Below are 25,363 nucleotides of genomic sequence, written 5' to 3' on the forward strand. Positions count from 1 at the left end.
TGACTGGGAGGCTGAACGAGTCTATGAGTATGATCAGCAAAATAAGCAGACTTTAATTTTATATATATATATATATATATATATATATATATATATATATATATATACGCTCATGGCTGATTACAGGTTATTTCTCACTGAAATGAAGAATTTGGTTTTGTTACTGGGTTCAGTGTAATGATATTTATCAGACTGTATTAGTATATGTCATGGATTCAAGAATGATTGAATATGATTGAAAACCATGAGAAATAGGTTACGTAAGGCAATGCACCAAATATATCTCAGTAAAGATTCATGAAATCATGCTTTCACATAGAAAGTAGAGAAAGTCCATTGTGCCTTCTTCAAGTTAGAAGAAGATACAGGCAAATATCTGGAGACTGCAAGGTGGTCACTGAAGTGTTTGAGTGTGTGTGAGTGAGTGAGTGTGTGTGTGTGTTTGCGTGTATGTGTGTGTGTGTGTGTGTGTGTGTGTGTGTGTGTGTGTGTGTTTTATATTAGTGCATAATAATTTAAATATAAGTGCAATGCACAGATAAAGGAACTATGCTACATGTGCCAGTAGATGGAAATTTGTATATAGTGTGATAACGAGTGAAAATGTTGTGGCTGGTGTTTGGACGACGTGCAATTTACAAGTGATGCTTATGAAGCAAGTGTTGTCATGGAAAAAGACAAGCATTTCCAGGGTTCTGCAAACAATGCTACATGTAGCAGCGGTGTTCAATGGCAGTAACTGTTTGGAGATACGTGTATCAAATGAGAACTGTGTTACACTTGTAGTTGTGTGTGTGTGTGTGTGTGTGTTGGTTAACGTTTGTGATTTCTCACAAAGAAACTGGGCGATGAATTTACGATTGACATAAGAACAGAGGCTTCTTGTACATGCAGGTAATGTGGATGGATACTTGTGTGTGAACTGGATGTCATGGTAAGCAGATGAATAGGTACAATGCAGTAGTGTACATAGCTTGAGGCAATGAAGAAGTTACTGGTTAGGTCTTGTGACATGCACGCTATTTAAGAAGTAGATTTCCCAACTTTATTTGTAAATAATTCGGATAGAATTACATATTTAAGGGGAGCCAGAGGTGCCTATGCTGCCCATATTAAAATCACTAAGTTTGAGGAACATTTATGAATAAACTACCAAATAGAAAAATTTTAACTTTTCTTGCATAAAGAGTGGTTTAGTATTGCAGTTATGACAGAGGGATTTTGGAGTATCTTTTCTAGTTTCCTTCCATTTATTTTTTTATTAATGATCCAAATTTTTTTACAAATAATTGCTTTATAATTAAACTGAAATGAAACTACTGCACATTTTGCCAAATGGCTGTGTTACAATGTAAGTTTGACCACTAGGAGTGCTGTATAAAAATTTCATCCCTCTAGCTTGTGTGGATTTTGAGAAAATGTTCCTTATATTCGAAAAATTCTAATTTGTGGGAAATGGCTATCAAAGTTTCTCAATACATTCCTGCACTATAGAATGGATTATCAGGGTCTTCTTCTTCATCCTCCAAACGCTTCCTCTTCTGTCTTCTTTTCTGGCCTGTTGTTCCATCCTACTTCATATGCCTTTCTCTTCTTTCTGCACCTCTTATCCTGTCTCTGTCAATATTTCTTAGTGCTCATACAGTGTTCACCCCAGCTCTAAATCCTAATGCCTTCAGAACTTCACACTTCGCACTGTTCCCTTGGTTGTAGTTTGGTATTGCATCACAAATGCCAAAGTGCAGTGTTTTTATGCTTACAAACACCCTTTTAGGAATCACTTTCCTAATCAAATTGTTTACGCTCTCATGAGGATTCTGCGTCTTTCCGTGTAGACATTTGTGTAACAATTCTGGCTGTGCTAAGTCATTAAAAATTGGTTTTATTGCATTTATCACAGCTGCTGGCAAACCATGTTTGTGATCATAGTCCCTTTTTGCATTATATTTGCACCAGGAATCTTTTGGGCACAGGCTGTGTTGAGGGTATTCATTGGAAGAGGCAGTATGAAGGAACAATGCCCACACTGCTTTTCGCATGTCACTAACATTACTAGTATTTTGCCTTATAGCATACCCATAGTATCTCTGTAGACGTTCAATCACCTCATCAGTAAGCCTGCCTCTCCCTCCTATTGTCTTTCCATCACTGAGGTTACTTGAATCCAAAGTTTGTTTGAGCCTTCGAAGCCGTGCACCCATACGCTTAAGCACATGCCCAATGCATTCCAACTTTTCAACTACAAATTTATTTCCATATGGTTTCAGTTCCTCTATAGTCTTGAAACCTTTGGAGTCACCATCCCCAAGGTAGTATTTGCATCTAACGTTGTATCTGGGAACTGAACCTTCAAAAATTTGTTTCACTCCATCCACTTCCATTGCTCCACTTGATCCACTGAAATTTGCTTCACAGGTTCCACTGTGCTCTCCTTTGACTTTATTTTTGCACCTACAATGTTTTGATAATATTGCAACATCTATCACTTTTGCACTAGCACCACAAGTAGCAGTTACAACCCCATTCAGGGATTTATGACCCCTCTTTTGCCAGGAACCATCTAATGCCACTACCAAATCCCTAGACCCACCGTTCATTTCTACAGATTCCTCCACTGCTTCCTTCATGGTTTTCAAAGCCACTTCTTCAACAGAGGATCTTACCAGTTCACAGTAGTACCCAAATTTGCTTGGAGGCGATGGCAAGTTCATAATACCACAAAACAGTTTACCAGCGGCAGACCCTTATCCAATGGATCGAAGACCATACTCAAGTTGAACATTCACATCAAACACTCCAGATCGTCCATTTTCACCAAAGAGACTGGCATGTGAATTGTAGAAAGTCACTTGATACTTGCAACATGCACAGATTATCTTCATCTCACAAGCTAAACCAAAGTGCTTTGTCATCTCTAGTCCCACTCCTACACTTGAACACATTTTGCACAGAACACTTTCTTTCAGCACTGAAGATAATAATCCAATATTCAGTACTTCGTTAATATCATCACTGTCACTAACATATTCACGAAATCTGTCACTTATACCAGTCAGCTTCTTGCTAGAAGATGTCACAGGGCTATGGCCGGCCATGTGTTGCTTAGCAGAACACACTGGTTCAGTAATTGTAGTATCGCAACTTGGTATTAGCGTTAATTTTCTTTTCCCTACGTTCTTCCTCTTCTTATATACACGGTTACTAAAACGTGGCATCGTAACCAGAACAACGCTTTACACAAGAAGTATAATACTACCAACAACAGGAGCAACACTGAACTAATTCGAAACGGTAAACAGCAAAGAGACGATGTTCCCTGCTCTTAGCGCTTCATTTGTCACAGAAAACAATGTAACCAACCCTTGCACACTCGTTGTATGCGTAACATAAGCCGCTGTATGCATAAGAGGCCGAGAAAATCCCAAGCAGTTTGCCAGGAAGTCACGAGAGGGTGTTAGATGCATTTAGCGGCCGCCCATTTCCTCTGCAGGCGTGGGGGAAAATGATAATAACTCAACTTCTAGGGCGAGTAGAACAATAATTCAAAGTTTACATTAAAAGAGGAATGTTCCAATTAATTTTCGGTAGCAAAAAAAATCGTCATTTTTTTGGATTTGACTACCTCCGGCTCCCCTTAAGGTTAATGTGTAAATAACAGGCATCTTGAAAACATGGCTATACCGATAAGCATTTTCATTCAAACATTGATTTTCGTTTGTAATTATGGAATACACTTCTGTAACAATAAAAATAAATGAGAAATGAATCATTGAGAGTAAGGATTATTATGTGAAGGATATGAATTCCAGTTTTTGAAGCAGCTCAGTAAGTGGTGCGCAAAAATTCAGATATATCTAAAAATAAAAGTAATTTATGGTAATTACTAGTCACTAGCATTATAGTGAGTATTTATAATGTGATATGTTCATAAAAAAGAATAGAAGGATCTAAAGATCTCTTTCATTTTGAAATGGTTGGGGATGGACCAATAACTGGAACGGGTCAGAAAAGGAAAACACTAAGTTCTACCAGAAGAAAATACTGCAAGACTAATATTTACAAAAGCCACAAGGGAAATTAAGCAAAGAATGGTCAGTAGATATTTGACAGACCCTCCTCTAAGAGCCAAGTACGGAGTTTTCACACAAAAAAGCGCCTTCCTTAGTGTGTTGCACAAGGGAGTGCACTGAAGTATGGCAATATCACGGGAAGGAACAGACTAGAAGCGGGAAGGAAATGTGAAGGAAGACAGAACATTATGCGGAACTGCCTGAAGCGGCAGAGCTGTTGTGAAACCCGGTCGCCTTTCTTGTGAGGTGGTCAAGTGGTGTTCAAGAATTATGTTTTTATATCACCTTCTTTAAGAGAAATTTTCCATATATGCTCCAATTGAGAATAACATTTTCCTTAGAGCTTAGTAAACTTCAAAAACGTTTTTTCTAATTCCCCTCGAATAGTTCGTTAGAGTTAATGAATTTTGTCACAGAAATAGTCAGCGAATCCCACATATATATCTAGAAAGTAAAAGGGAGATACACAACACGCAAAAGTGTTGTACTGATATGGGTGTAGCGACTAATGTAGCTGACTACTCCACTACAACGAAAATTTCACGTTTTGCAGAATGGAAACGTCAGGAATAGGGAATTTAAAATACGTTGCTGCACACCTTGAACTGTGCTGCAGCATTTTGAGATACACCATGTGATCAAAAGTATCCAAACACCTGGCTGAAATTCAAGTTCGTGGCACCCTCTGTAGGTAATGCTAGAATACAATATGGTGTCGGCCGACCATTAGCCTTGATGACAGCTCCTACTCTCGCAGACATACGTTGAATCAGGTGCTGGAAGGTTTCTTGGGGAATGCCAGCCCATACTTCATGGAGTGGTGCACTGAGGAGAGGTATCTTTGTCAGTCGGCAAGGCCTGGCACGGTGTTGGTTTTCCAAAACATCACAAAAAGTTCTGTAGGATTCAGGTCAGCACTCTGTGCAGGCCAGTCCATTACAGGGATGTTACTGAGGTGTAACCACTCTACCCAGGCCGTGCATTAAGAACAGGTGTTTGATCGGGTTGAAAAATGCAATCACCACCTAAGAATTGCTCTTCATCATAACCGCCTCCAAAGTTTACTGTTGGCACTACACATACTGGCAGATGACGTTCAGTAAGCATTCGCCACACCCACTCCATGCCATCGGATGGCAACATTGTGTACTGTGGTTCGTCACTCCACAAACGTTTTTCCACGGTTCAGTCGTACAGTGTTTACTCTCCTTAAACCAAGCGAGACATTGTTTGCATTTACTGGCATGATGTGTGGCCTATTAGCAGCCACACGACCACGAAATCCAAGTTCTGTCAGCTCCCGCCTAACTGCCACAGTACTTGCAGTGGATCGTGATGCAGTTTGGAATTCCTATGTCATCATATGGATAGATGTCTGCCTATCACACATTAAGACCCTCTTCAACTGTCTGCGGTCTCTGTCAGTCAACAGACGAGGTCGGCCTGTATGCTTCTGTGCTGTACGTGTCCCTTCACGTTCCCATTTCACTATCACATCGGAGACAGTGACCTAGGGATGTGCAGGAGTATGGAAATCTCGCGTACACATGTATGACACAAGTGACACCCAATCACCTGACCACGTTCGAAGTCCATGAGTTCCGCGAAGCGCCCCATTCTGCTCTCTCACAATGTCTAATGACTACTGAGGTCACTGATATGGAGTACCTGGCAGTAGGTATCAGCACAATGCACCTAACATGAAAAACGTATGTTTTATGGGGAGTCCGGATACTTTTCACCACGTTAGTGTAGATGTTTCCCTGGTCCTGGTAAGGAGCGACAGACCTGCTCCGCTTCTTCACCTTCACTTTACACAGTATAACGCCCTTTATAGGTATCTCATTCCCAGACGCAGGGGAGACAACAAACGAGAACAGAGGGTACTTTGAAGGAAGAGGTTTAGGGTAGCATGTACAGCACAGAGAACAGAGCGGGCTTTCCCTAGCTGCCAACAGCACATGTCACTGTGGTGTCTGTCTGTGATCTGAGCAGTCCATCATTGTGTCCATCACTAGAACGGAACCTGCAGTAGCCACAGCTAATTTTCCTTTTTCTTCAAACACTTCAGGAGCTAACGTAAATAACAGCTTGTTGTACACATGCAATTCAATAGAAATGTTGACTGCAAATAAGACCTAAATAATCCATGTAGCTATGGAAATCTTGGCTATTGCATGATTGCTAACTTATCTGCTAACAAAAGATTTGTTGAAAATGTTATTACAATTGAACGAAAGCATTGTGAGCCATCAGAAAGTGCTATTACTATTTCCAGTGTGTGTGTTTATGGGTCTACTGTGCAATGGCCTTCTGACATCCATGCATGTTTGAAGAAACAGGCACTGCTGTGAGCTACAGCTGCATGAAGTACGAGAAATGTATTCACTCCAACTGTACAGTTTACTGGTGATGTCAAAAGCTTGATCTCAGACCTGGACTGGAATCTGAATTTCCCAATGTGCAAGTATGATTGCCGAACAACTTCGTCTATGCGAAGATGCTTCAATGACCGACCTAAAACTCCACATATCAGCGTGAGTTTCCATGTCTTGCTGTAGAACAATCACTGTAACTCTCACACAGGAAGAGACTTACTTATTGTTGCCACGACCTCTGCCTGGGCATATGAATACTATTTACAGTACCTGTGTTTAAAAACCTCCTATGGCATGTCCTTCAGACAAGGATGCATGTCTGAAGGAACAGATCCTGCTGCATTTCACAGCTGTATTTAGCATAAGAAATGAGTTTGCAGTTTAAAATACGATGAGATTCTCGCTCTACAATTTTCTGGTGACATTAGAAGATTTGTGCCAGACTGGGATCCGAACCTGGATTTCCCACTTTATGCGAGCAGTGGCCTTAACAACTTCCAGGATCCATGTTAGAGTGTCAGTATGGAAGAAATTTAACTATTTTGCCAATATGTAGGGTAAACCACCTAATGCTTCCTCCAGAAATATTGCGGGTATTGAAAGTGCTATTCATCTGCTGTTTTCATACAGTGAATTGGAGCTCGTATTGTTAGCCAATTCATAGATTGTACTAATACCTAGGAAGTGTATGTGTTGTGACAAGATACACTTTTCTAAATAGGCCAACTCCTATTGACGTTAACAAACGAAAAGTAGCGTAGATCAGAGTGTCAGTGGTGTTTGTTGCAGGATCCAAGTACGAGTCTTTTACGAGATACCATATTTGAAATGTTCGACATCGGCACTTGTTTATGGCATTCAACCTGCTTAGTTGCAAAGTACAATGTCTTTATGTTTGCTTACTTCGAGCATGCGTGTTCCTTGAGAGCATTTAGACAAGCTATTCTGTTAGTGTGTGACAATCTAATGCAGACAACGCCGGTATTTGTATGACATACATTATGTGACCAAAGGTATCTGGACACCCCCAGAAACATTCGTTTTTCATATTAGGTGCATTGTGCTGATACCTACTGCCAGGTACTCCATATTGGCGCCCTCAGTGCACATTTCACACCGTGATTCAGCAGAATGGGGCGCTCCACGGAACTGACGGACTTCGAATGTGGTCAGGTGATTGATGTCTCACTTGTCAAACGCGAGATCTCCACACTCCTAAACATGCGTAGGTCCGATGTGATAGCGAAGTGGAAACGTGAAGGGACACATACAGCACAAAAGCGTACAGGCCGACCTCGTCTGTCGAATGACAGAGAATGCCGACAGTTGAAGAGGGTCGTAATCTGTAATAGGCACACATCTATCCAGAACATCACACGGGAAATCGAAACTGCATCGGTATCCACTTCAAGTGCAATGACATTTAGACGGGAGGTGACAAAACCAGGATTTCATGGTCGAGCGGCTGCTCTTAAGCCACACATCGCAGTGGTAAATGTCAAATGACGCCTCGCCTGATGTAAGAAACGTAAGAATTGGACGATTGAACAGTGGAAAAACGTTGTGTGATGTGACTAATCATGGTACACAATGTGCCAATCGGATGGCAAGGTGTGGGTATGGCGAATGCCCTGTGAACGCTCTCTGCCAGCATGTGTAGTGGCAACAGTAAAATTCGGTGGCGGTGGTTTTATGATATGGCCGTATTTGTCATGGAAGGTGCTTGCACCCCTTGTTGTTTTGCGTGGAACTATCACAGCACAGTCCTACATTCATGTTCTAAGCGCCTTCTTGTTTCCAACTGTTCAAGAGCAGTTTGGGGATGGCGATTACATCTTTCAACATGAAAGAGCATCTTTTCATAATGCATGGGCTGTGGCCGAGTGGTTGCATGACAGTAACGTCTTTGTGAAGGACTGGCCCGCACTGAGTCCTGACCTGAACGCTACAGAACACATCTGGGATATATTGGAACGCCAGCTTCGTGCCAAGTCTCACCGACCAACATCAATACCTCTCTTCAGTGCAACACTCCTTGTAGAATTATCTGCCATTCCCCAACAAATCATCCAGCACCTGATTGAACTTGTGGCTGCGAGAGTGGAAGCTGAGGTCAAGGCTAAGGGTGGACCAGCACCACACTGAATTCCAGCATTACCGATGGAGGGCTTCATTGAATTTCTAAGTCATATTCAGCCAGGTGTCTGGATACATTTGATCACATAGCGTATACAAGAAAATGGATATCAGTAGTAGTGTATTTTACTGCGCATGCACATCTAATTAAACTTTGTGGTGGACATTGAAGGCTTGTCAGTACACACACTTAGAGCTGTGTAACATAGTTGAGCAGCTTGTCTCATGCTTACCTGGTGTCTGTCGGTGTCTCTGCAATCAGGTGAGTCAACACCACAACAGTTTGTGGGTCGTTGACTACAGCCTGAGCCCAGCCCTGCGTCGCCATCACACGGAGCAAGTGGGCCTTTATAAAGGCAACGGCAGCCTGTTTCAGCCTGTTGGCGGAATGCCTAATCGCGATAACACCTGCAGCTGCCGCAGTCTCGACAGACAGCTGGGCGACCACCTGTTGCTCACAGTGTGCTTTCAGTACTGACAGGCCGTATACGTCGGCGGCGACCAGCAGCTGTGGGGCCATGCTGGGCAGCTGGGGCACCTGCAGGGTGTAGAGGTATGCCAGCACCTGGCGCAGCACAGGACCCTCTGTGCCCGAGAGTACGAGCTGGCTGCTGCTGCCCTCTACAGTGACGCGACGGAACATGTCCGCAAACACGGGACTCCTGGCGGCCAAGACAGCCCTGTGAGCCACAAGCCGCGTGTCCCCGGCCAGCAGAGTCACCACAGCGCCGTCCCCGGCGTCCAGCAGGGCACCCAGATCCACGGCCGTGGCCTTCTCAGCCTCCTGAACTCGTTCCACTGTGAGGGATTCTGGAACACAATTTCCCAAGGGAAGGGTGGGAGTGGCTGCTAGTGCAGTGGCTGCCAGTGCAGTGCATTTATCAAGCTGCCATCAGTATAAAATTCACACACAACGTAGATTAAAGTGTGTAGATGAAGGAAATAATACTTTTGAAAATGTATTACATCTCCTCTTAATACTTCCCTATTTGCTTGTAAAAAATGCCACGGGGGGGGGGGGGGGGGGGGAAATAAAGGCCTCCTATCATTTGTCTCTTTGTACAATTACTTGCTCAAGGTATCAAAATGGACATCTAGCACACAACTAAGAGATTATTTTATTCAACACACAGTCCCAATTTCTGTACCTATTTAAGAAAACAATGATATTTTATGTCTGAAATCTGTATCCCTCTGCCTTAACCGCTAGCCCAGCATGTTTCTCTCCAGGAACTGATACAGGGGATCAACTAACTGCTGTCACAGTCTGGAATGACTTTCTAGATACATGATATAGAGGTGGCAGGCATAGCTTGATGGCAACTTCTCACATATTCCAACATGACAACACCCAATATTTTGTAGGGTAGTGGCATAACGGCCCCCTCGACCCCCCGCCCCCAGTGGATAAAATTAAACTTTGTATGGGGTACAATCAACTGTGTCCAACTGTGTTTCGCTCACAATACTAAATTATTTCTAAAAGATCATGTTTATCATTACTATTTCACAACAATGTAATAGTTATTACATAAGTTAACATCAGTTAATTTTTAATTTTAAATTATAGAAGTAATGAATGATACAATGTGGTGCATGCTACAGGTTGTCAAACGAATATATGAACTTCATCTTCCATACATAATCCTCCTGCTCCACACAATAGTTTTCACTTTGTACCATGATGGAGAAATCGAGACATATAGATCACATATATTTCAATATCTCATAAAAATTTGTAGCAAATGACCAGAAATTTCGTCATCACTCACTTCATAATAATAAATGAAAGAATATTAAACTTCAACTCAACACTTACTATGTAGTGGCTACTATTGTAGTGTAAGATGTGTACAGTACTTTATTTTTATTATTATTTGTGGCACCTAGTCAGACTCAAAGCGTTGGCAAGTTAAAATCGTTCGGTTTCTGACACTGCAGAAGTAAGGAGTCCAGCAATCAAGTGATACAGAAACAGTAAGTAGAGTGCACGAATTTTCACTTGACTGATTTTAAGTAAAGGTGCCGGGTGACAGTGACACAAGTGTCAATAGAGAGAGAAGTGGTGTAGAGGAAACAAGTTTTGTAACAACTGCATAACTTCACTGCAGACAGTTAGCTAACTTCCATTTTTGAGTAGTCTTAGACACAATGAGAACGGCTACATCATTACAAATAAGAAGTACCAATTGTATAATTGACACATTAGTCTGAGGTTTAATAAAACGTCTACAAAAGCTAAGTATCATTTACCTTTCATCACCTTCAAAATAAAAATTTTCAAAGGGAATATTCTTCTTAGTGCAGTTTAGTTAATTGCTAAAGACGATGACTTAGTGTGTGTGTTTGGGAGGGTAGGGGGGTGGAGTGAGGGAAGTGGAGCTCTAGCTAGTGTCTGTTTGCACTCTGAGAAAAAGCCATTACTGTAGGGGTATATGTCAAAGCCAGTCATAGAGAATATGCCATATTTTCAACACACATTTTTTCCGTCATTTGATAATTGATGACACCTTACCAAATTGTTGCAGATGGTACTGATAACTGACCTTTGTTCGTGTGATTTCTTCATTACAAGCTGTTATTAGCGTTGAAAATAGTCACAGTTCCAGTTACTACGTTAGATGATCAGGTTGATCCTCTAATTGACATTTTAAATTACTACTATTTATTGCACTTATTTTCTATCAGCTAGCTCTGAAAATCCGAGAAACAAGAAAGCCCTGTGAAAGACAACATTCTAGCTGAATTTGTCGAACGTGGAAGAATTGGAATTAGAAATCTGTTAGATACTCCCTAGCGTAACATATAGAAACAGGGGAATTTGCCCTCAGATTCTAGAAAAACATTGTACAATATTTGTCCTTAAAGGAGGAATGTCTTAAAATACGAAAATTACCGAAGTCTTAGCTTAGTTGTGAATGCCTTATCAAATAAAGGCTTCCACTGTCTTCGATCAGTGGACACACGATTATCAGAAAGTCAGTTTGGATTCGGAAAAAAACGAAGAATCCAAGAAGGAGTAAAATCATTAAACTTAATTTGAAATTGTAAATACATAGCTTTTGTAGGTATACAGGAAACGTCTCATGATGTAAAATGGCCAAATAAAGTCTGAGATACAGGAGAGAGTAGGAATATGCATAGAGAGTGATATGTGGAAGCTGTATAATAAAAGAGAAGACATCCATTGGAGTGCACTCTACACAGGTTCTACGCATGTTCACAAATGAGTCTGGCAGTGTGGTGTACAAACAATTATCTTTAATCTATTCAACGAACAGGTACTTAGGAAGGCGGAGAAGTGTTACATGTAGTAATACAGGAGAATAGAGCATGTATGCATGGCATAGCTGTTTTATCTGATAGTCAATACAATCTAGGCCTATGCTAGTGGCCTCTGTGTGCATCAGAACCAGAATGGTCCCAAAAGTGCACCTCCATGGTGAATTTGGATAATCCATGAGTGAACATTGCACACCACACAGTCTCCCATTGAGGGTGAAGTGACATCTCGATCGCCAAATACTGACCCTCAGCACCCAACCATGCCAATTTCACTTACTAACGAATCCATACAAATAAAAGTGGCCGACAAAAACATGGGGTGTTCGATGGGGATTCTAATTCCCTTCGTGTCCCGCGGCTGGGGCATTGGACTGGATGAAGAAGACCCATAGAGTTCCCTCCACGGTCGCCAGATCTAACACCTACGGACTTTTACTTGTGGGGAACTGTGAAAGATAACGTCTATCGACGTAAGCCACGCACGCTGGAGGAACTTCGCCAGGAGATTACAGCGACATGTGCAGCGATCTACACTCTAACAGTGACTGACATAGTTGCGACGAGCCGGAAGCTGTGGCCGAGCGGTTCTAGGCGCTTCAGTCCGGAATCGCGCTCATGCTACAGTCCCAGGTTCGAATCCTCCCTCCGGCATGGATGTGTGGGATGTCCTTAGGTTAGTTGGGTTTAAGTAGTTCTAAGTCTAAGGGAGTAATGCCGTCAGATGTTAAGTACCATAGTGCTTAGAGACCTTTAACGACCGCTCGTCATTCTGCTATGTGTGTAACCACCGACTGTAAACATTTTAACACTTAAAGTAACCGTATGCTAAGCTGAAAGTTGTACAACATATGTGATGAATTATTAATTGTAAAATGAAATGAAATGTCGTGTGGCTAAGGCCTCCCGTCGGGTAGACCGTTGCCTAGTGCAGGTCTTTCGATTTGACGCCATTTCGGCGACATGCCCGTCGATGGGGATGATATGATGATGATTAGGACAACACAACAGCCAGTCCCTGAGCAGAGAAAATTTCCGACCCAGCCGGGAATCGAACCCGGGACCTCGGGACTGACATTCCGTCACGCTGACCACTCAGCTACCAGGGCCAGACAATTGTAAAATAAACACTTAAGTAATACATCTCGCTCCTTATGGTGTGCATACATTTTTCTGGCTGACTGTATATAAAGAAGAATAAAAAAATGTTAATTCGTTACAAAGTTCGGCATGTTATAATTTATTCAAAATGCAAACTTTACTACATATATTCGGATCAAGGTTATGACATCTTCGGTGTGACTGCCGTCATTGGCGATGAGGTGGCGCAGATGAATAGCGAAATTCTGCGTGACCCGCTGAAGTGTCGGAAAATCGATGCTGGCGATGACCTCCTGAATGTCTGTTTTCAGCTCAGCAATAGTCTCTGGGCTATTGCTGTACACCTTGACCTTAATATAGCCCCACCGAAAGAAGTCGATGTATTCAGATCCGGAGAATATGGCGGCCAATCGAGGCCCATGCCAGTGCCTCCAGGGTACACCAGAGCCAGAATGCGGTCCCCAGAATGCTCCTCCAGAACATCAAACACTTCCCTGCTTCGAAGGGGTCGAGCACTATGAATCACATCTTATCGAAATGAGGGTAACTTTGGATAATCGTGATGATATCATCTTCAAAAACATTTATGTACCGTTCGGTAGTCACCAAAAGAATATTCCACTGATTATTCCGTGACTGGAGACTGCACACCACACAGTCACCCGTTGAGGGTGAAGAGACTTCTCGATCACCGAATGCGCAGTCTCAGTCCACCAAATGCGCCAATTTCGCTTATTGACGAACCCATCCAAATAAATGTGGGCTTAGGCGCGAAACGAAACCATATTCACATCAAAGTCCTGTTCGTCAATTCTGGAGACAAGAGTGTAGGCGAAACAAAACTGCTGTTCCATGGCCCTCTAGCTTAATGGCTGAGGAGTTTGAATTTTGTATGGGAAAAGATGCATGTCTTCAACAACTATACGTCGCAGTGCCTCCCAGTTGATTCCCAGCTGTTGTGCAGCTCGTCTGATAGATTTCCTGGGGCTGGTTTGAAACACAGCGCTTGTCGTCTTGATGTTTTCAGGCGTTTCCATCCGTTTCGGTCCACCGACATTGCGAACACTGTCAGCACGAAAGCTACCCGTTCTCTCAAACTTGCGAATCATATTCTTGATTTTTAGCCCACACGGACCGGTTGTCTTCATCTTGATCTCGATCACACAACTTCCTTTGAGCCGCATTTGGGCTGTTATTGCTCGTGTAGTAGGCCTTCACAAGTGGTATATGTTCAGGTACGCTGTACCGTAACTTTTCTCGTGCACATAGCCGACAACAACAAGGCGCACGTGCATACCCAAACTAATTCCCATCATCCCTCGCAGCCAACAGTGCAATTTGAACGTCATAAAGCAAACCGTCCAGAAGCTGTGACGATTTCATTTCATGTAGGTCAATAACTGTCACCCTCAAACTTCCTGGCAGATTAAAACTGTGTGCCGGATCAAGATTCGAACTCAGGAACTTTGCCTTTCGCGGGCAACTGCTCTGTCGACTGGGCTACCCAACCACGACTCACGTCCCACCCTCTGGGCTTCAGTTCTGCGAGTACCTCGTCTCCTACCTTCCAAATTTCACTAGCACTCCTGCCAGGAAGTTTCATATCAGCGTACACTCCGCTGCAGAGTGAAAATTTCAGTCTGCAAACATTCCCCCAGGCTGTGCCTAAGCTATGTCACCGCAATATACCTTCTTTTTCGGAGTGCTAGCCTTGCAAGATTCGCAGAAGAGCTTATTTGAAGTTTGGAAGGTAGGGGACGAGGTACTGGTAGAACTGAAGCCCAGAGGAGGGGACGTGAGTCCTGCTTGGGTAGCTCAGATGGTAGAGCACTTGCCTGCAAAAGGCAAAGGTCTTTAGCTCTTGTCTCGGTCCGGCACACCCTTTTAATATGCCAGGAAGTTTCATATCAGCGCACACTCTGCTGCAGTGTGAAAATTTCAATCTAGAATTGTAACCCTGTATGAATAGCTTTCCTTCCTGATTTCTATCGTAAACATGTTGTTGTTGTTGTTGTTGCTGTTGTGGTCTTCGGATCAGAGACTGGTTTGATGCTGCTCTATCCTATGTAAGCTCCTTCATCTCAAAGTACCTACGGCTGTCTACTTAATGTATTCATATCTTGGTCTCCCTCCACGCTGCTCTCCAATACCGAACTGGTGATACCTTGATGCCTCAAAAAAAGGCAGACGAACAGATCCCTTCTTCTAATCAATTTGTGCCACAAATTTCTCTTCTCCCCAATTCTATTCAGTACCTCCAGATTAGTTACGTGGTATACCCATTAAATCTTCAGCATCCTTCTGTAGCACCACATTTCGAAAGATTCTATTCTCTTCTTGTATAAACTATTTATCGTCCATGTTTCACATCCATTCACAGCTCCACTCCATGAAAATTCTTTCAGAAACGACTTCCTGACATTTAAAACTATACTCGATGTTAACAAATTTCTCTTCTTTTGAAACGCTTTCCTTGTCATTGCCAGTCTAAATTTTACATCCTCTCTACTTCCACCATCACCAATTAATTTGCTCCCCAAATAGCAAAAGTCAACTACTACTTTAAGTGCCTCGTTTGCTAATCTAATCCCCTCAGCCTCACCTGATTTAGTTCGATTACTTCCAATTATCGTCGTTTCGCTTTTGTTTAAGTTCATCTTTTATCCTCCTTTGAAGACACTGTCCGTTCCATTCGACTGCTCTTCCAGGTCCTATGCTCTCTGTGAGGGAATTCCAATGTCATTGGCAAACCTCAAAGCTTTTATTTCTTCTTCAGATTTAAATTCCTAGTCTGAACTTTTCTTTTGTTTTCTTTACTGCTTGCTCAGTACATAGACTGAATGACGTTGGGGATGGGTTACAACCATGTCTCACTCCACTCTAAACCACTGTTTTCCTTTCATGCCCCTCGGCTGTTATAACTGCCATCTGGTTTCTGCACAAATTGTAAATAGCCATTCACTCGCTGTGTTTGACCCCTGTCGCCTTCAGAATTTGAAAGAGAGTATTCCAGTCAACATTGTCAGAAGCTTTCTCTAAGTCTACAAATGCTAGAAACTTAGGCTTGCCTTTCCTTAATAAACCAAATAATCGTAAACATACGCCAGTGTATTGCTTTTACGTCTTTCACCTTAGACAAACACATTTTTTTCAGCTTTGGAAGACAAGAGTCAATTATGAATGAAAAACGAGCGCAGTACTGTTATGTCGTCCATCAGTCCCTCCCGATGGGGATCCCACACCGCACAGCAATACTCCAGAATAGGACGGACAAGGCTGGTGTAAGCAGTCCCTTTAGTAAAGCTGTTGCAGCTTTTAAGCGTTCGGCCAATGAACTGCAGTCTTTGGTTTGCTCTAAGCAAAAAATTATCTATGTGATCGTTCCAATTTAGGTTATTTGTAATTGTAATCCCCAAGTATTTAGTTGGATTTACAGCCTTAATATTAAGTGTGACTTATCGCGTAATCAAAATTTCTTTGGATTTCTTTTAGCACTCATGTGAATAACTTCACTCTTTTCTTTATTCAGCTTCAATTGCCACTTTTCGCACCATACAGAAATCTTATCTAAACCATTTTGCTGTTCGTTTTGGTCATCTGATGCCTTAACAAGACGGTAAATAACAGCATCATTTACAAACAATCTGAGAGGGCTACTCAGATTGACTCCTATGTCATTAATATTGTTCAGGAACAACGGAGGGAAAAATTTGGAAATATGTGGTAAGGTCTTATGGGACCAAACTGCTGAGGTCATCCGTCCCTAAGCTTACACTCTATTTAATCTAACGTAAACTAACTTACGCTAAGGACTACACACAGATCCATGCCCGATGGAGGACTCGAACCTCCGACGATGGGAGTCACACGGAGCGTGACAAGACGCCCTAGATGGCGCGGTTACCCCGCTCGGCAACAACAGATGGCTTATAACACTTCCTTTGGGAACGCAGGATATTGCTTCTGTTTTACTCGATGACCTTCCGTCTATTACTACGGACTGTGATGGAAATCACGAAGCCAGTCGCACAACTGAGGCGATTTTCCATATTCATGCAGTTTGGTTAGAAGACGCATGTGAGGACCGGTGTCAAAAGTCTTCTGGAAATCTAAAAATATGGAATCAGTTTGACATCCCCTGTCGAGAGCACTCATTACTTCATGAGTATAAAGAGGTAGTTGTGTTTCACAACAACGATGTGTTTTGCATCCGTGATGTCTATGTGTCAATAAATCGGTTTCTTCGAGGTAATTCATAATGTTCGAACACAGTATATGTTCCAAAACCCTACTGTAAATCGACGTTAGTGCTGTGGGCCTGTAATTCAGTGGAATACCCCTACTTTCCTTCTTGGGTATTGGTGAGACTTGAGCAACTTTCCAGTCTTTAGGTACGGAACAATCTGTGAGCAGGCGGTTGTACATAATTCCTAAATATGGAGCTATAGCATCAGCATAATCGGAAGGGAACCTCAGCGGGACACAATCTGGACCGGAGGCCTTGCCTTTATTAAGTGATTTAACCTGCTTGCTACACCGTGGATGTCTACTTCTATGTTTCTCATCTAGGCAGTTGTTCTTTATCGGAATTCCGAAATATTTTTTTCGTCTTCTTTGGTGAATTAGTTGCGGAAAACCTGTTTAGTAACTCTGCTTTAGTGGCACTGTCATCAGTGACTTCGCCGTTGTTATCGCGCGGTGAAGGTATTGATTGCGTCTCGCCACTGGTGTGCTATAAGTATGACCTGTCGCTGTCCTTGATCACCGTCAACTGTCCTCAGTGCCAGTGATTGGCCGCAGACACGCACTGTCACAGGAGGAACACCTGTTTCTGGAGCTGAGCCGCGCGCCAAGTCTACGACCATGGAAAGGGGTTGCCTGGACGAAAAAGGCTCCCACTTCGGCTTCTCGCTAAAGGGTTAATAAAGGTGGTGTTTGGGTATTTAACCTGCTGACTCACACCAGCTTACACCTCGGCACTTCTGGGGTGAATACATATACAGAATCACTGCATACCCACACATATGGAACTTTTGTGCATTGTGTGTTGGCTTTTTCTTTCACACATTTGCAACCACACGGACAACTTCAATTTTTTGGTCCTGTCCTCCTCAGTTGCGCGTAATACTACGGTATGTTGATGATTTTCACTTATGGACCGTCTGACAGCAACTGAATAAAACACAATTTTAGTGCCATACGCGTTTCGCCTTTATTTTCTGCAAGGCATCATCAGTGGCCTGTAATATGTACATATGTTAGCTATTTTATTTACATTTTTTGTCACTGTGCCTATAGGTTATAAACAGTTCTGGTGGTTGGTATTTCCTATTAAGTAGTAATGTTTTGAACTGTACTTACAGGTTGCGTAGACAGTTTCTTACATATTACGCTCCTGTTGCATTTTTGGTCTTGTTCTTCTTCCTATGAGCGCCAATTTGCTGTTTTTTCTGCATTCCACAGCACTATGCACTGAACGCTTTTTTTAATGCAATGTTTTGGTTTCTGTTGCCGACTGTCAAATGTTTTTGCCAAAGATCGAATATTACTGCCAAACTTATGAGTGTAACTATCGAAGTATCAGTGGTCTGTTCGTGTATGCATTTGTGTGTGCGCTTGTGTGTGTGTGTGTGTGTGTGTCTTTTTTGGTGTCATATTATTTTATTTTATTTTATTGTATTTAATTATTTATTTTTGTTTATGTCCTGTGTATGTGTGTGTGTGTTTTGGTGTGATATATATATATATATATATATATATATATATATATATATATATATATATATATATATATATATATATATTTGTGCTGTGTATGTGTGTCTGTCTGTATTTTGGTGTTATGCAATTTTTTTTTTTGGGAGTGTGTGTGTGTGTGTGTGTGTGTGTGTGTGTGTGTGTGTGTGTGTGTGTATTTTGGTGTTATATACTTTTTTTATGTTATCATTTCCTTTATTAAGTGTAGTAAGGAGCCTGTGCTGATGTGTGTTTGTTCATTTATCACATGTTTGTTTTCTGCTATGGCTTTCTGGATGTGGAAGTTCTCTTGCATTTGTATAAGATGTTTGTCATGGTTGCTTATTCTCATTATTTTCATTTCTTGTTCCATGTTTGTAGGATGATGGTTGTAGTGTTTTAAATGCTCTGCAAATGTGGAATGGTTTGTTTCATACTTCCAACATCTGATATGTTCTTTGTATCTTGTTTCAAAATTCCTGCATGTCATGCCTATGTATACTGCATCACAACTTTCACATTCAAGTTTATATATTCCTGATTGTTGGAATTTGTCCCTCTTGGTAGCTGGCTGGCTTAGGTGTGATTGAAGGGTTTGCCCAGGCTTATATGCTATTTTGAAGCCCTGTCTCTTTAGGATGTTTGCAACTCTGTGTGTTAGTTTATGTGTGTAGGTCATGGTGTACCATCTGGTTCTTTTCTGTGTGGTGTTGTCATTGTGTGTGTTTGTTGAGTGTGTTTGTAAGTTTTCAGCTTGTGAGTTCTTTTGTATTGTGGAAATATTGTGTTTGTTTTTTATTTGTGTTTTTATTTTTTGATTGAGCCTGTGTACCACATGTGTGTCATACCCGTTGTTCCTAGCTATTTGTATGATCGTGTTCATTTCTTGTTCATAGTTTCTCTTACTGAGTGGGATTCTGTTTAATCTATGTAACATGTGCCTTAGTGCTGCAAATTTCTGGCTTTGGGGGTGGTTGGATGTGGAATGTATTATTGTGTCCATGGCTGTTGGTTTTCTAAAGATGTTAAATGTATGTTTTCCATTTTCTTTTTTAATTGTAATGTCAAGAAAATTTATTTGATTTTCTTTTTCTTTTTCAAGTGTGAATTTTATGTTCTTATGAGCTTTGTTTATTTCTGAATGGAGTTCATCTATTTTTTCACTTGGCTCGTCTACCAAACAAATAATGTCATCCACGTATCTGTACCAATATATGATTTTGAAACTTTCATTTGTGGTTATCTTATCAAATATCAGATTTTCAAGGTGACTGATGAAAATGTTTGCTAGTGTTCCTGATATTGGGGATCCCATGATACAAAGAACATATCAGATGTTGGAAGTATGAAACAAACCATTCCACATTTGCAGAGCATTTAAAACACTACAACCATCATCCTACAAACATGGAACAAGAAATGAAAATAATGAGAATAAGCAACCATGACAAACATCTTATACAAATGCAAGAGAACTTCCACATCCAGAAAGCCATAGCAGAAAACAAACATGTGATAAATGAACAAACACACATCAGCACAGGCTCCTTACTACACTTAATAAAGGAAATGATAACATAAAAAAAAGTATATAACACCAAAATACACACACACACACACACACACACACACACACACACACACACTCCCAAAAAAAAAATGCATAACACCAAAATACAGACAGACACACATACACAGCACAAATATATATATATATATATATATATATATATATATATATATATATATATATATATATATCACACCAATACACACACACACATACACAGGACATAAACAAAAATAAATAATTAAATACAATAAAATAAAATAAAATAATATGACACCAAAAAAAAAACACACACACACACACACACACACACACACACACACACACACACACAAGCGCACACACAAATGCATACACGAACAGACCACTGATACTTCGATAGTTACACTCATAAGTTTGGCAGTAATATTCGATCTTTGGCAGAAACATTTGACAGTCGGCAACAGAAACCAAAGCATTGCATTAAAAAAAGCGTTCAGTGCATAGTCCTGTGGAATGCAGAAAAAACAGCAAATTGGCGCTCATAGGAAGAAGAACAAGACCAAAAATGCAACAGGAGCGTAATATGTAAGAAACTGTCTACGCAACCTGTAAGTACAGTTCAAAACATTACTACTTAATAGGAAATACCAACCACCAGAACTGTTTATAACCTATAGGCACAGTGACAAAAAATGTAAATAAAATAGCTAACATACGTACATATTACAGGCCACTGATGATGCCTTGCAGAAAATAAAGGCGAAACGCGTATGGCACTAAAATTGTGTTTTATTCAGTTGCTGACAGACGGTCCATAAGTGAAAATCATCAACACACCGTAGTATTACGCGCAACTGAGGAGGACAGGACCAAAAAATTGAGGATGTCAATACAGCTATGTCAAGCATTCCCTGTCCACGTGTACAACAGGTTCAAGAAAATACATCTGAGACTCCATAAGACGATACAGCATATAAAATTCAACAGAACATGCAAAAAGAACGATTTAATTCCAAGCAACATTAATGTAAAGGTTAAAAACAGTTCTACAGTGGCACAAAAGTCGAAATCATTTGCAGAACGATATTGGTTACTACATGCAATTAAGATGCTCTATTCGAAAAAACAGCACCTAAACATGATGCTCTATGAGACTCATCTAGAATTGGCAAAAAACGTAGAAAACGCCGCAGTTTTCATGGCACTAGTAGAAAAAACTGAGCACAACACATACATAGCAATGAAACATTTACAAAACAAACATAAACACAAGATAACGAAACTAACAGTAAAAAAGACGCAAAAATACATTTACAGTTTAAATGTGAAACCACATGAACACCAACACTCATTCCATCCACGCTTAGTTAACCTAACAGAGACAGAACTACACGAAAACGAAAAAATGCTCTTGGAAAAAGGTTTGAAACACTGCACCAATAGCAAGGTGAACAATCAATACATAGAAAATCTCATAGTAGAAACCGAACACATCCTTACACGTGAAGAAGAACAAAATAATTGCGAAATAAATATAGGACTGACAAGAGAACTAGTAAAAGAAGAAATAAAAGGCATAATAAAACAAACACAGCAGACACACAATAAGAGCAACCAAACAGAAGCAGCTACTATGAAAAGGTTAAAACAAAAGTTAACAAACAACAACGTATTAATAACAAGAGCAGACAAGGGCAATGTAACAGTACTCATGGATAAAGAGCAATACATCACAAAAACCAAGGAATACATAAACACCAACGCAATACAAAAACTGAAGTCAGATCCAACTACACGATTCCAGGCAAATGTGAAACGAACACTGAAAAACATTGAACACACACTCACAGACAAACAAAAATACTACTTAACACAGAAAAACCCACAAGCACCAACACTCCGCAGTCAACCGAAAGTACATAAAGACGGAATGCCAATGAGACCTGTTATCAACTTCAAGAAAGCCCCAACATACCGCATAGCCAAACACCTCCAAAAGTTAGTTACAAAACACTATAAAGTAGAAAACAACAGAACAGTGATAAACACAGGAAACCTAATAGAAAATATACAGAACATACAGGTACCACACACAGCATCACTGATTTCATTCGATATAGAAAATATGTATACCTCCATCCCTATCACAGAAACAATAGAAATCATAGAACAAAATCTCTCATCCCACAGCAACCTCACCACAGACGCAATAAAAGAAATAACATATATGCTCAGACTGACAACTGAACAAAACTACTTTCAGTTTGAGGAAGAATATTATCTACAAACTGATGGACTGCCCATGGGATCCCCAATATCAGGAACACTAGCAAACATTTTCATCAGTCACCTTGAAAATCTGATATTTGATAAGATAACCACAAATGAAAGTTTCAAAATCATATATTGGTACAGATACGTGGATGACATTATTTGTTTGGTAGACGAGCCAAGTGAAAAAATAGATGAACTCCATTCAGAAATAAACAAAGCTCATAAGAACATAAAATTCACACTTGAAAAAGAAAAAGAAAATCAAATAAATTTTCTTGACATTACAATTAAAAAAGAAAATGGAAAACATACATTTAACATCTTTAGAAAACCAACAGCCATGGACACAATAATACATTCCACATCCAACCACCCCCAAAGCCAGAAATTTGCAGCACTAAGGCACATGTTACATGGATTAAACAGAATCCCACTCAGTAAGAGAAACTATGAACAAGAAATGAACACGATCATACAAATAGCTAGGAACAACGGGTATGACACACATGCAGTACACAGGCTCAACCAAAAAATAAAAACACAAATGAAAAACAAACACAATATTTCCACAATACAAAAGAACTCACAAGCTGAAAACTTACAAACACACTCAACAAACACACACAATGACAACACCACACAGAAAAGAACCAGATGGTACACCATGACCTACACACATAAACTAACACACAGAGTTACAAACATCCTAAAGAGACAGGGCTTCAAAATAGCATATAAGCCTGGGCAAACCCTTCAATCACACCTAAGCCAGCCAGCTACCAAGAGGGACAAATTCCAACAATCAGGAATATATAAACTTGAATGTGAAAGTTGTGATGCAGTATACATAGGCATGACATGCAGGAATTTTGAAACAAGATACAAAGAACATATCAGATGTTGGAAGTATGAAACAAACCATTCCACATTTGCAGAGCATTTAAAACACTACAACCATCATCCTACAAACATGGAACAAGAAATGAAAATAATGAGAATAAGCAACCATGACAAACATCTTATACAAATGCAAGAGAACTTCCACATCCAGAAAGCCATAGCAGAAAACAAACATGTGATAAATGAACAAACACACATCAGCACAGGCTCCTTACTACACTTAATAAAGGAAATGATAACATAAAAAAAGTATATAACACCAAAATACACACACACACACACACACACACACACACACACACACACACCCTCCCAAAAAAAAAAAAATTGCATAACACCAAAATACAGACAGACACACATACACAGCACAAATATATATATATATATATATATATATATATATATATATATATATATATATATATATATATCACACCAATACACACACACACATACACAGGACATAAACAAAAATAAATAATTAAATACAATAAAATAAAATAAAATAATATGACACCAAAAAAGACACACACACACACACACACACACACACACAAGCGCACACACAAATGCATACACGAACAGACCACTGATACTTCGATAGTTACACTCATAAGTTTGGCAGTAATATTCGATCTTTGGCAAAAACATTTGACAGTCGGCAACAGAAACCAAAACATTGCATTAAAAAAAGCGTTCAGTGCATAGTGCTGTGGAATGCAGAAAAAACAGCAAATTGGCGCTCATAGGAAGAAGAACAAGACCAAAAATGCAACAGGAGCGTAATATGTAAGAAACTGTCTACGCAACCTGTAAGTACAGTTCAAAACATTACTAGTTAATAGGAAATACCAACCACCAGAACTGTTTATAACCTATAGGCACAGTGACAAAAATGTAAATAAAATAGCTAACATATGTACATATTACAGGCCACTGATGATGCCTTGCAGAAAATAAAGGCGAAACGCGTATGGCACTAAAATTGTGTTTTATTCAGTTGCTGTCAGACGGTCCATAAGTGAAAATCATCAACATACCACACGGAAAACGTTTATATATTCTTTTTGGCAAGTATTTCTATGGTTGTGTCTCTTTGTACGTATATCCACACACAACTGACTGTGCTTACTCATTAAATGTTGTCGTTGAGGCTGCTCGTTGCCGAGCACAGAGAGTTGTACCTCACTGTGGTCGTCGTATTCCATGCCAAAACAACTTGGTCGCCAAGGAATCAGGGTTGGATAGATGTTTTGGTCTAAATGCAAGTCCGTCTGGAGACTGCACACCCTGTTCCTCGATGCTAAAAAACTCGGTGATGTTTTCACAATTCTTCTCTTACTTTCGTTTCTGCCCCTGTGTGGTCAACAGAGAAGAGGAGCTTGCTTCAGTGTCTTTCTTTCGTCAGTGAACATTATACTGTTGTGTCTATTTTATTTTAATTCTCTATGGTTTATCCATAATTTCTGGTCTCATTCCTGAATAACGAAAGACGTCTCTGCTGTATGCGCATTACATCTGTTTCTTACCAGGTTTTCCTCACAAAAAAATTTAAAGATTTCTGAGACACAAATTAAAGGTTAATAAGATTAACTAAAATTGTACAGGCACTTAGGTATTTAGCAACCATATATACTTCTTTCAGTTTTTTTTATATATATTGTGTACTTCACCGTCGTAATTGTACGAAAAAATGGACTACGCCTGTCACTATAGACTTTCATTTTGCCTCTACGCATACACCCTTCAATACCTGATCTGCTGCCCATAGAAAAGTACACTTTCAATGGCTTGCTTGTGCCATGTGTACTTGCAAGTAATAACCCGTCTAAAACGTACGACCACTAACAGCCATAATTATTAGTCTGCAAACGGCGCAAGTACTGATATAATATTGTTTAGTACACTGTTCTCAGTCACCAATAGAAATATCT

General features: G+C 40.4%; 1 protein-coding gene across 2 annotated transcripts in view; it reads right to left on the minus strand.

The window, feature by feature from the left end:
- LOC124720010 (ankyrin repeat, PH and SEC7 domain containing protein secG-like) overlaps positions 1-25,363 on the minus strand; it is a 78,902-nt gene that overhangs the window by 24,947 nt on the left and 28,592 nt on the right. For both annotated transcript variants that reach the window (XM_047245250.1, XM_047245249.1), the window contains exon 3: positions 8,818-9,394. In XM_047245250.1, the coding sequence (XP_047101206.1) occupies positions 8,818-9,394 (577 nt within the window). The remainder of the gene's footprint in view (positions 1-8,817; positions 9,395-25,363) is intronic.

Source organism: Schistocerca piceifrons, chromosome 11, assembly GCF_021461385.2.
Source record: "Schistocerca piceifrons isolate TAMUIC-IGC-003096 chromosome 11, iqSchPice1.1, whole genome shotgun sequence".
Taxonomy (NCBI): Eukaryota; Metazoa; Arthropoda; class Insecta; order Orthoptera; family Acrididae; genus Schistocerca; species Schistocerca piceifrons.